We start from the raw sequence: 12,694 nt of genomic DNA on the forward strand, positions 1-12,694 counted from the left end.
TAATACTTTGAATGTGACTCCTGAGAAAGAGTAAAAGTAATTATCCGATGAACGACGGGTATTACTGCTAGTATACAATAATATGCAGCACCTGTGATAATGAGCAACATAAATCTGGAAAAAGTATCTTTCAAGTATGATACACTATTACTTTTGTTTAGTATTCTGATGTATGAAAAAAAGAGTAGTTATCCAGATTATTATAATTCTAAAATACTTAGAAAAATTTCACATATCCTAAACAAAATAAAATGCTAATTGAAAAGTGACCTTTGAACAGTGTATGTTAAAAAAGTGCACCTGCTGCAAAATCAACACTGTGCAAATGACACAATTATTTCTTTTTCCATTATTTTTTCTCCCATGTAGCACACAAATATATACAATATATTAGATTGTATTAGTTAATGATCACAGGTCAACTTTCAGTACATCATCATTTATTGTCAATATCAGAAATGATAGCTCTCTTTACCCTATGATTAATTACGTTTGCCAGTTTGCATTCTATTACTAACCAGTACCCCAGGTTCATAACTAATCACCTTAATTCTCAACACTGATCTCTCTCTCTCTCTCTCTCTCATAATAATTAAAGTTTTCATACCTGTCAGGTGCTGAAGATGTTGAATCATCCCAAACCAATGCAGATAGCTTTGATGAAGAGAACACAGACTACACTGCTGGGAAAGCTGCACAGTTTGGTGAAAGGAGAATAAGCGATCAGACTAAAGACACTAAAATGGACTCATCAGAATCAAAAAGTTCAGAATTTGATGCGGACCCTGATAAAAGATCTGTAAAAGAGTCAGACGCAGAACCAGTTAAAAATCCACAATGTTACTGGTGAGTTTAAAGTTGAAATTTTTTATTGGCTTTGTCAGAGGGAAAAGGATGGTTTTATAACCTTTCTCAATGTCTCTGAGACTGATGGAGATAAAGTTATCCTTAGACTGGAAGCCAGGTGCAAATGCTTGCAGCAGAATAGGTTCTGTTAAAGGCTCACATGTATTAGGTGATGATCTTTAACCAGGAAAACTTCTTAGCCACACAGCCATAGCTCCTCCCTTGAATATAATTGTGAACAGTTCATTGATTGGATTCATCAAAGATGAATAGACCATCATCTGGTTTACATGAATAATTACATTCACTGGATTGGCTTATAATTCTCAAAAGAATCCATTGTGATAATGTATGCTTTACAGCCACTTAGAATTATTTTCAAGTTCAAGATTTATGAATACTTGCACTTTAATAATGTTATAAGTGCTATATGTAATCTGATCTGAAAGAAATAGGAAATTTCATAACAGGTAGGTGCAGATACGACTGTGTGGCTAAGAAGTTTGCTTTGAAACCAAGTAGTTTGGAGACTAGTCCCATTATGTGGATGCTGCCATCTGGTGTCCTGTACTTTAGATGTGAATTGACTAATACTTCATGATGAAATTGGTAGTTGGAAACTGAAAAAGCTTATAATGTTATCATCATCATTACCTTCCTTTAACACCCACCTTCCATGAAAGAATGGGTTGGACATATGTATATATATATGTGTGTGTGTCTATGTATAGATGCTTATATGAGTGATCTTGTATTTCCCCTCATCTTGTGTGTTTGCTAGTTATAAACAAGAAATGCAGATAGTATGGTGTTTGTGTAAGGGCATCCATACTACATGATAGCAAGATATAGACCATGAATGCAGAGAATATGCAAAGATTAGAAAGAAATGAAACGTGCATGTTCTGTTGAATGTGTAAAGTCAGTATGCATAAACAACAAAGTACACATGTTGAAAACTTGAGCATAAGAAGTATCAGAAGGGATGTACAAGAGAGAAGACTGCACTAATATAATCATGTGATGCATATTGATGAAAATAACTGCCAATTGCTAAATGTAGATGGAGCTTATGGAAGAAGGAAACTCAGGAAGACAAGTAACACAATAATGAATACTAATCTCAGGAGAGAATGACAAAGGACCAAAATTGTTGGCCAGTCACACATTGTCTATGTCTCTATCAAGCCCTCTCTATGACTCATCTTCCTTATACTTTAATTATATGAGAACAAAAATACACATATCTCATCCCTTTTTGCATTACCAGTTATCCCTCTCTTTGGAACCACTTCCTTTTCTCACCTGTCCTACATTCTCAATATCATCCTTTCCTACTTTATTTTCCATTCAACACCCCTTCCTATGAGCTACATTTTATGGCTGCCACATTTCATGCGTAACACCCTTTCATAACTACTATCATTCTCAATACCCTTAATATCAGACCTTTGTTTGTCACTCACTATGTCCACCCCCACATACCTCTAAACCTCCATCTCTGTCACTGGTATTCACCATCAACCATACTTCCACACCAGTCCACCATTCACTGCATCCACCTTTGACCCCATAACAAGCCATCTTTCACACTCTTATAAACTTGCCCACCACTCCTTCCAGTCCTCTGTCCCTTTTCTATCTTATATTTAGTTTTTCTACCTTTAGCATATACCCTGACACCTCATCACCACCATTTTTTTCTCACTTTCTAACTCAGTTAGCTATGTATCTCCTCAATATCAAGACACCTGTTCCTCCTTCTCACTCTTACTTTAATCTCTCAGCACTCACTCAGTTGAGGGATTTTGTCTTGTGAGCTATTTAAGGACCTCACTAGTGCTGATGCCACAAAAAACAACAACACAAAATACACTCTGTAAAGAGGTTGCCATTAAGAACGGCATCAAGCAGAGATTGGGGCTTGATGCAGCCTTCTGATTTGTCAGATCCTATCAAACCATCCAAGCATGGAATATAAATGTTGAATTATGATGGCAGTGGCAGCAACTATTCTTTTGGCTGTTTTCTATTGCCTTTATCCCATCACATACTCTTACCTTTGCTATTATCAATCACAATCTCTAGATTCCACACAAAAATTCTGCCTTTTCTATTATACTCTTGCTCCTTCCACTTAGTCATTTTTGTCTTTCTACTATCATCATTCTCTTTCCTGTTTCTTTCCTTGGCCTACACATCTTAGGTTACTGACTTCTCAACATTTATTTAGTACAAGATATACCCCTTCCTTTGCTGATGCGACAGTGGAAAGCACCTCTTCTGCTGCATTGTCTCTGAATGGTAAATGAGATAACCTCTAGTGCTGTGCCATGAAAAATGCACCCACAATACACTGCAAAGTGATTGGCAAGTGAGCAGAGAAAGTGTGATCTCCTTTTAATACTGTCTCAAGGAGATATCAACCTCTGCAGTATTGATGCAAAAGAAAATACACCCAGTACCCTATATAAAATGGCTGACAATAGAAAGGGCATTCAGCGGCAGAAACTAAGCTAAGATGCTACATACAAGCACCAGTTTACGATAGCTGCAGTTCCTAATGAGAATTGACTTTGACTTAATTCCACAACTGCCAACAAGGAAAGCGCAAATGTTAAATGTTGATGATGATGACATTAGTTAGAAAGGTGGAGCAAAGTACTAAAAGACTAAAAGATAAGAAAGAAAGGTTTTAGAAAACAACTATGTTGAGATGAATATTTAACCTTCATTTTCTGCAAGTATAATTCTTAATTCATCAATTACAGCTATAATTTTTTTATATGGAAATAATCGTTTTGAACTGTTATTTATTTACCTGTTGAGTAAAATCCTGTACACACACTTTTTTTTTAACATATCTGCTTGGTTCAATCTCAGCTCAAAGTTGGTCACATAATTCTGAAAGAGTCACAAGACAAAAGTTTTCTGTATTTGAAATATGTGATAGAGGGTAAAAATATTCATGAATGTTATACAATATATCGTAATTATTACCGTCCAACCCATGCCAGCATGGAAAGCGAACATTAAACAATGATGATGATGATTAGAGAGGTCACATCACAGCATTTACTACAAACAATATCTGGGGAATGTTACCCAACTATCAAATGTTAATTTTATTTATTTATTATTTAAAAATTCAAAATGTAGCACAGATGATTTATGATTTGATAAAAATTTATTGCAATGGTATAAGTTTGGGAACCACTGGTTTTGATATTTTATGTATTAGTATATACTGGTATAAATAAATGAAACTATACCTATTGCTTACCTCTAAACTTGTCTCAATTTCTTGGATTAGTTTCTTTTATTATTAATGAATTTTAATTTATCATAGGCAAAGGTATGGATGTGTGGTTGGGAATTTCACTTGATAACAATGTGGTTTCATGTTCAGTCTTGTCACACAGCTCCTACTGTGATTCAGGCCAAACTGAATTTGGTGCGTGGCAATTGCAGTAAATATATATATATATTATATATATATATATATATATATATATAATATATATATATATATATATATATATTTACTGCAATGCCATACACACACACACACACATACACAACAGTAGAGAGAAGGATTAGCTTGACAATAGAAAAAGCATCTGACTCTAGAAAACTCGCCTAAATGAAGTCCATCTGGCTCATGCAAGTGTGGAGAAGTGTGATGATGATGTGTGTGTCTACATGCAAACTTACATAAATGTTATTTCTTGTTTGTCACCACTTGGGAAAAACTGATGATGTTGACATTCTCTGTTGCCATAATGACTGGTTTGCTCTACATTTTCAAAACATCTGAAGTTAAATTTAAGAAAATACCTTGTTTGACAGGCCAAAAAGGCTTGGTGACAGGAAGGGCATCTGGCCATAAAATCCTACCTCAAATAACTAACTCGCTTATTTAGTCCATAGCTCCCTCCACTCCTGCCTCTTATGGATCTTCCCCATGTTCCTGGCCCCGTTGACCACCTTTTCATACCTTACCAATATAAATTCTCTCACAGGATCCAATCTTTGCACTTTTCTAAACTTCTGATTCCTGCATCTTAACCAGCATTATCTATTGCTCAACATGCATCCTGTGCAACACTTTGTACATTAGTCAAACTAGCTGTCATTTAGCTGACCAATTCACACATCTTTGTGACATCAGACACAGAAACCAAACCTCTGGTGCTCACAATTTTCACTCTCTGAACCACATAACACATCAGTATTTGGCCATAGACTGTGAAAACACAAAAGAACAAAAATTGGTGAAGTAGCTGGGTGAGTTAAAATGCTGGGCTGTCCGTTTGAGGAGATTCTTTTGGAACAAATCATTCAAATAGCATCCATCTCACCTATGTAAAGTACATTGCAATGTTTACATATTATGCACTATAGCAGGTTGGAGAAGAGAAAGTCTAACTAATGTTACATGTTGTCTATGGATTTGTGGTTTTGCAGTAGTGTGGTTTGAACAAGTGTAAATTCAGGAGTGGAAATAAGTGGAGGTTCTGGTTGAGTTGGGATTTAGACATAAGAAAACACTTGCCCAAAAGGCCTGTAGATTTTTCTTTTTTCGTAGGAGAGAAAGAGTTTCTTTTAAGATCGAGGCAATTGCAGTATCTAATTGCAGAATGCAACGATGGCATGTTAAAACAGATGAGTTACAGTATGGAAGATTATTCAGTCCTCAGGTGAGCGTAGGCATGTGCTCAGTAGTAGGTAACGTCCGAGATAGGGTGGGAAGAGAAAAATAGCGCATTGTCTCATCTAAAATTTTGTGATACAAGGGAAACAACTCTGTTGATATAACCATTTTTTTTTTTTGTGAATTATGTCTAGCAGAGTAATGTATCTTAGAGTGAACCACCGTATGCTTTGTAAATAGTAATTTCAAATATTTCAAGTAGCGATTCAAACTGGATCACGGATTCAATCCGCATCGTATGTGTGTGTGTGTTAACACACATATATCATCATACTTTAATGTCTCTCTTCCTATCGGTCATGGGTTGGTTTATAACAAGTCATTAGTCCAAGGGCTGCATTATGTTCAATGTCTGCTTTGATGGGTGGATGCACTAACGCCATCCACTTTTACAGAATTTACTTTTTTTTTCTTTTCATGGCACCAAAACTAGTCGCGTCGCCATGCAGCTTGCAAGACTAAGAATCCATTGAATCCATTTGGTTGAGCAAGTCAGCTCTATTAGTAAGAGATGATAGGTTTAAGTATAAGGAAAGATAACAACAGAACAAGTTTCTTGCTACAGTGGTGACGAGGTGTCAGGGTAGACTCTTAAAGTATGAGCTGAGTAGATGTGAGTGGAGACAGAAAAACAGGGAGTTTAGGTGGTTAAAGGTGGGAGATGGGTGAGGTGGTGAATATAATGAGTGGAGAACAAGTGTTGAGGGATGCTAATATATATTGGAGGGAAAGACTAGAAATTGGGTAGCATTGAGGAAGTGAATGTAGGAAATGGTGGACAAGGGATAGAGAGTGATTAATGATATATAAGAGCTGGTGGAGAAGGTAGGAGAAGTAGGTGGTGTTTGATAGTACAGAAAGGGAGGGGCAGCAGAATAATATAATGGAGATAGGAAGGATAAGGAAAAGATAGAGATTACTAATAGTTAGGTAGGTTGCAAGTGTGTGAAGAGAGATGCTGGTGTAGTGCAGGAGGAAAGTCATTAAGAAGGAGAGGGAGGAGGAGACAGTTTAGTGGTACAGAAAGGTGACCAATATAAAATATAGGTGGAAAGGGTCAGTATTAAGAATGAGTGGTGGATATCAAGTGGAATGGTTCCAGGCAGTGAACAAGATAACTAGCATAAGAGAAAAAGATAATAAAACATGCAGTTATGTAAGTGATGGAGGGCCCAATGATAGAGGGATCATTCATGGTAGAGATGGCTTGAGGGGGTGGAATTGGGAAGGGCAAAGTTTTGCATATGGTTACAAGTAATGTGTATATGTGTGGGTATGACCTCAGGATGCTGAATGCAACAAAAGAGATTGACAGGATTTTGATAAGCGAAATGATGCACTGTTCAAATTGATTCAGCATTGTCAATCTGGTAAAATGGATGTAAAAATTATAACTATGATGAAGGAAAAGAGTACTGATGAAATTAAACCAATTCACACACAAATATTTGACCAGACAGTGACACGAAATGCAACCAGCTTTGAAAGTATTTATTTTAATACTATACAAACATTTAATATTTCAAAACAACTCTGCACTAATGCTAGCATAATAAAATTGACCTCCAGTTTAGTGCCTGATATAACTCTCTGGTTTACCATCTCCAGTTAAGCTGTCTAACCCATGCCAACATAGAAAACAGATGTTAAATGATGATGATAAGGATATATCTAAGACTGTTTGGATTGTAGGTGAAGACAAGAGTATATTTACTGCATCTTTGACATCTATATTTCCAAGTGCATCCAAATAAACTACATATACCTGTTACATTTTCATCTTCTAAAAGAATGTGATGCACATGGCCTAGGTAGTTTTTTGTATCACTGGCTACATGTATTATAGTAAGAGACTTATTGGTCCAACGCCTAATAATATGAGACATTTGCCTGTTAATCAGTATTGCCATTACCTACAGTAGTGAACTTTTACCTATATATTATAGCTAATTACAACTTAACTAAATAGACTTCTCTGAGACTCAGGTGCTTTGACTGTGAACACAACACAAAATCATTGATAGAATATAAACTGAGAACTTTTCACTTAGTTGCTTGTATTCTTTAAACTTATATGCCAGATGCTACACATACACTTGAGACAAAACTAAAAGAACTTCACACTCCATGGTGACCTCACTGCTGCTGATACCACAAACAAGACATCCAGTACACTCTGTAGAGTGACTGACATTAGGAAAGACATTGTGTCATAGAAACCACACTAAAGCAGACATTGGAGCAGTCTATCAGTTGTCAAACCATCAACATCATGCCAGCATTGAAGATAGATGTTAAAAGATGGTGCTGATTATCCATCATCATTTAACATCCATTTCCCATACTGACATAGAGCTGGCCAGACTCCAGTTGTCTGTTGTGGCATGGTTTCTATGGCTAGATACCCTTCCAAACGCCAACCACTTTACAGAGCATGTTGGGTGCTTTTTATATGGCACCAGCACCCGAAAAGGATAAGACTGTATGTATGATTGACAGCAATTTTACTTAGCTTGATGCGTTTTCTCAAGTACAGCAAATCACCATCTTTGTGGATAAGAAGCTTGATTCACAATCACATTATTCCTTGCTAAATTCCAGTATGTATCACCTTGAGTATTTCCTACCATTGCCTCCATTTAACCAATCCCTTGTGAGTGTGAATTTATCTTTTGTCTATTTATATATATATATCTCAGCAAAAGATGGAATCGTGGGACATAAAATCAAAATCCCAGTGCTTTACAAATGAATTTTCTTGTGGTATTGTGATAGATACTCCCTTGTCCCTTTATCTATCAGAAATATAGTGAAGCAGTGATTGACCCATTAGGAACTTCTAACTAATGATGCTGTTCCTCATTTAATTCATTTTAATGACTGTACTTAAAACAACACACGTGTGTGTGTGTGTGCATGGCTATGTGCTCAAGAAGCTTGCTTCCTGACCATGTAGTCTCAGTATCAATCCTACTCCATGACACCTTGGATAAGTGTCTTCTGCTATAGCCATGGACCAACCAAAGCTTTGTAAGTGGATTTGATCGATAGAAACTGAAAGAAACTTGTTATATATGTATGTGCATGTGTGCGTTTCAGTTCTCTTGCCTTGACATCATGTGATGACTGTGTACATGCATCATCATCATACAAACAATATTGTTCATTTCCAATCTTCCATGGGAAATATTACCTTGCTTGCCAACAGATGAAGATTGATGATAGACACAGGTGAAAGTTGGTGACCCTTTCTAGGGTCACCAACTAGAAAGTCTGCCTTAACAAATTCCATCTGACCCACACAAGCGTGGAAAAGTGGGCATTAAATGATAATGTATGTGTATATATATATATATATATCATGCTGGCATGGCTATGTGGTTAAGGTGTTTGCTTTCTAATCATAGGATCTCAGGTTCACTCAACTGTACAGCCCTTTGAGCTAGTATGTAAGCATTTTCTGCTGTGGCCTTAGGTCAGCCCAAGCCTAATGAGTGGATTTGGTGAACAGAAACTAAAAGAAGCCAGCCGTGTTTGTGTATCCTTGTTTTGAGATCACACACTGGCTGTAAGCAAATGTTACTGTCATATAAATAGTTGTGGTGGTGTTTATTTGCAATCTTCAGTAAAGTCATGTATAGCCATTGTTCTGTTCATGTTTAAAAAACTAGGGGATTTATCATTTTACTTGAAAACAGATCAGATTGGAACAGTAAGGGCCTTAGAAAATTGGCTCATCATATTTTATCTGACTCATGCAACCACAGAAAAACAGACATTAAAACAATGATGGCGATGGCAGTGGTATGTGTGTGTGTGTGTCTAGAGAAATAATTGATTGGAAAAGATATTTGGTTACTATTAAGTGAAACTTCAGATCACTTCAGCTGTCAGTATCTCTTTTCTTTCCATTTAACATTGCCAGTCCGAGGGCTAAACATTGGTTTTATGAATGGCTCTGACTCACATAGATATTCTGTATACCCACATACACATACAAGTGTGAATCGAACATTTTAAAGTTTTCTCTAATATTTAAATAAAGTTATTCATCATCATCATCATCGTTTAACGTCCGCTTTCCATGCTAGCATGGGTTGGACGGTTCAACTGGGGTCTGGGAAGCCAGAAGGCTGCACCAGGCCCAGTCTGACCTGGCAGTGTTTCTACAGCTGGATGCCCTTCCTAACGCCAACCACTTCGTGAGTGTAGTGGGTGCTTTTTATGTGCCACCGGCACAGGTGCCAGACGAGGCTGGCAAACGGCCACGATCGGATGGTGCTTTTTACGTGCCACCGGCACGGAAGCCAGTCAGGGCGGCGCTGGCTACGGCCACGTTCGGATGGTTCTCTTACGTGCCACCGGCACTGGTATCACAGCTACAAATTCCACATTGTATATATAAATACAATTACATTGTGCAAGGGGGATTTTAGTTATTTAAGAACACATAAAACTGTTAGATTCATTTTTCTTTAGTTCTTATAGTACAGTCTATTAAGAATTATCAAAAAGTTTTGTTGCACATTTACCATTTTGTTGCTGACCACCCTACCTCTAGTTACAATGTAATTGTATCAGTGACCAGATGGTTTCAGATCATGTTACTGCCAATTTTACTACTCTGGATCAGATGAGACCTTGTTAAGACAGAATTTTCATGACTGAATGCCCTTCCTGACACTAGTCCTCACTTGTTTCCAAGCAAGGTAATAATGCCCTAGTGTATAGAATAACAAAAAGCTTGGACATGCTTTCACAGAGGATTACAAACACCATTTGTACAAAAGGTGAAGATTTTGCTTACAATTAGCTCTCACATGTCAAGAAATCTAAATATGCTTTCACAGCAAAGTACAAACAAGCAACACTTCAAATGAACAGTGAGGCTTTTGTTTTCAACCAGCACACACATCATTATTTTCATTTATCTTACTCCTTCTATGCTGATGTGAGTTGGGCAGTTTGACAGGATCTGACAAGTTAGAAGACTGTGTCATGCTCTACTGTCTACTTTAGTATGGTTTCTACAGCTGGATATCCTTCCTAACTCCAAACATCAAAACAAAAGGGAATTTTCACTCAATCACACTCAGAGTTGTAGTGCAACTGAGATTCTGTACTATAAGCTCATTATTATTTTTATATTATTATTGTTGTTGCTGGAAGAGGAGGAGAGATTAAATAAAATTACATTTTTATCACTAAGCACAGATGTGGCTGTGTAGGTAAGAAAGCTTGCTTCTCAGCCATGTGATGTCAGACTGACCAAAGCTTTGTGAGTGGCTTTGGTAAATGGAAACTGAAAGAAGCCAATTGTAAATATGTATGTGTATGTATATGTACATAGATATACATGTGTGTGCTTGTATATACTCTTACCTTGACATCATGTGATTGTTGTTAAACAAGCATCCCCATCATACAATATCCATTTCTAGTCTTCCATGAAAAACATATCTGGGGAGATGTGAACTTGCTTGGAAATGGATAAGGGTTGGTGAAAAGAAAGGCAGCCAGCCGTAGAAAATCTGCCTCAACAAAGTCCATCTGACCCATGCACTCATGGAAAAGCAGACATTAAAATGATGGTGTTTGAAACATATCTTAAACAGATCTAGTATACAAAATTAGAATGAAAGTTTTTAATATAAATATGAACACTTTAAACTGAGAGACTTTTGTATCACAAATCCAGGAGAGGTGTCAAGCAGGTTGATAACAAGAAGTAATTTATTATCAGTTGTTAGTATTTGGCTAGGAACTTTCAACAATGACTTTAAAGTTTTTATCAGATAATATTGAAGAGGTTAAGCAAAATTTGTTAACCCTGCTGCTAACATGCCTATGCACCCTTTCTACTTTATGGCTCTTTTACTATTCATGTTACTGTTTTATGCTGTGTACAATACATTTCCTTTTGGCTATCATTGCTGTCTTTCTTTACTTGACTTATTGTTGCTTTCTGTTCCCACTTTTACCCTTTTCCTTTGAATTGTAGTATACCTTAGTATACAATAAGTTTATCTTCATCATCATCACCACATATGTCTGATGCTGATATTTTTTATGTTAACAATATTGAACGAGAACAAGGAAACTACAAAAATAGAACTTTGATAGTTTTTGTCTTTTGTTTGTTTCAGTTATTAGGCTGTGGTGATGCTTGGGCATCGCTTTGAAGTGTTTAGTTGAACAAATCAACCCTAGTACTTACAAATTAAGTTTGGTACCCAATATATTTACTGATTTGAGGAAAAGAATTTTGTCATAACTATCTCTTATTATTTGGTTTCAAGTCTACTTCAAAATAATAATGATGGAAAGATAATCGTGTTAACATTCTCTTAAACTTTAACTCCCCCAGAAATATTGCAAGTTTACAAAGCACTTGACAATCTTCTAGTGCAGCTGCTGTGATAAATCTGTAGTATCCTGCTATATCAGGAGAATATGGTGTGTGTTATAGAATTTCCCAACCAAGTTCTTGAATGGCATTTTTGGTCAAATCAGCAACATGGGGACAAGTGTCATGTTGAAAAAGCATGTCATGTCGCCAGTTGGTTCATTTCAGCTGAACCCCTCGTTGAGCTGGCACGTTTGCTAAAACACAAAGTTCTGCATTAATCATGTGGTTGTTTCCAAGTATTTTGTATGGCTTCCGTGTCGGTGGCACATAAAAAGCACCATCCGAATCGTAGCTGAAGCCAGTGCCGCCTCGACTGGCTTCCATAAAATGCACCAATCCGACCGTGGCCAATGCCAGCCTCGCCTGGCACCAGTGCAGGTGGCACGTAAAAAGCACCCACTACACTCACGGAGTGGTTGGCGTTAGGAAGGGCATCCAGCTGTAGAAATGTTGCCAGATAAGACCGGAGCCTGGTGCAGCCTTCTAGCTTCCCAGATCCCCGGTCGAACCGTCCAACCCATGCTAGCATGGAGAACGGACGTTAAACGATGATGATGATGATTAGCCCTTCCTTATCCCACCAAATGCAAATCATTGTCTTGCATGGATACAGCATTGGCTTGGCTCAGTGTGTTGCTTGCATCTTGGGACTCAGTTATTCTTTGCTTTGTTCCATATTGACATAATGCATTTTTCATTGCTAGTGACAATGCAGTAAAAAAAAT

The 12,694-nt window shown here is 37.2% G+C and overlaps 1 protein-coding gene across 3 annotated transcripts in view; it reads left to right on the top strand.

Moving 5' to 3' along the window:
* LOC115209695 (set1/Ash2 histone methyltransferase complex subunit ASH2) overlaps positions 1-12,694 on the top strand; it is a 172,675-nt gene that overhangs the window by 6,992 nt on the left and 152,989 nt on the right. For all 3 annotated transcript variants that reach the window (XM_036501453.1, XM_029778180.2, XM_029778181.2), the window contains exon 3: positions 615-846. In XM_036501453.1, coding sequence (XP_036357346.1) covers positions 615-846 — 232 coding nt within the window. The remainder of the gene's footprint in view (positions 1-614; positions 847-12,694) is intronic.

The sequence above is a fragment of the Octopus sinensis genome, linkage group LG3 (assembly GCF_006345805.1).
Source record: "Octopus sinensis linkage group LG3, ASM634580v1, whole genome shotgun sequence".
Lineage (NCBI taxonomy): Eukaryota > Metazoa > Mollusca > Cephalopoda > Octopoda > Octopodidae > Octopus > Octopus sinensis.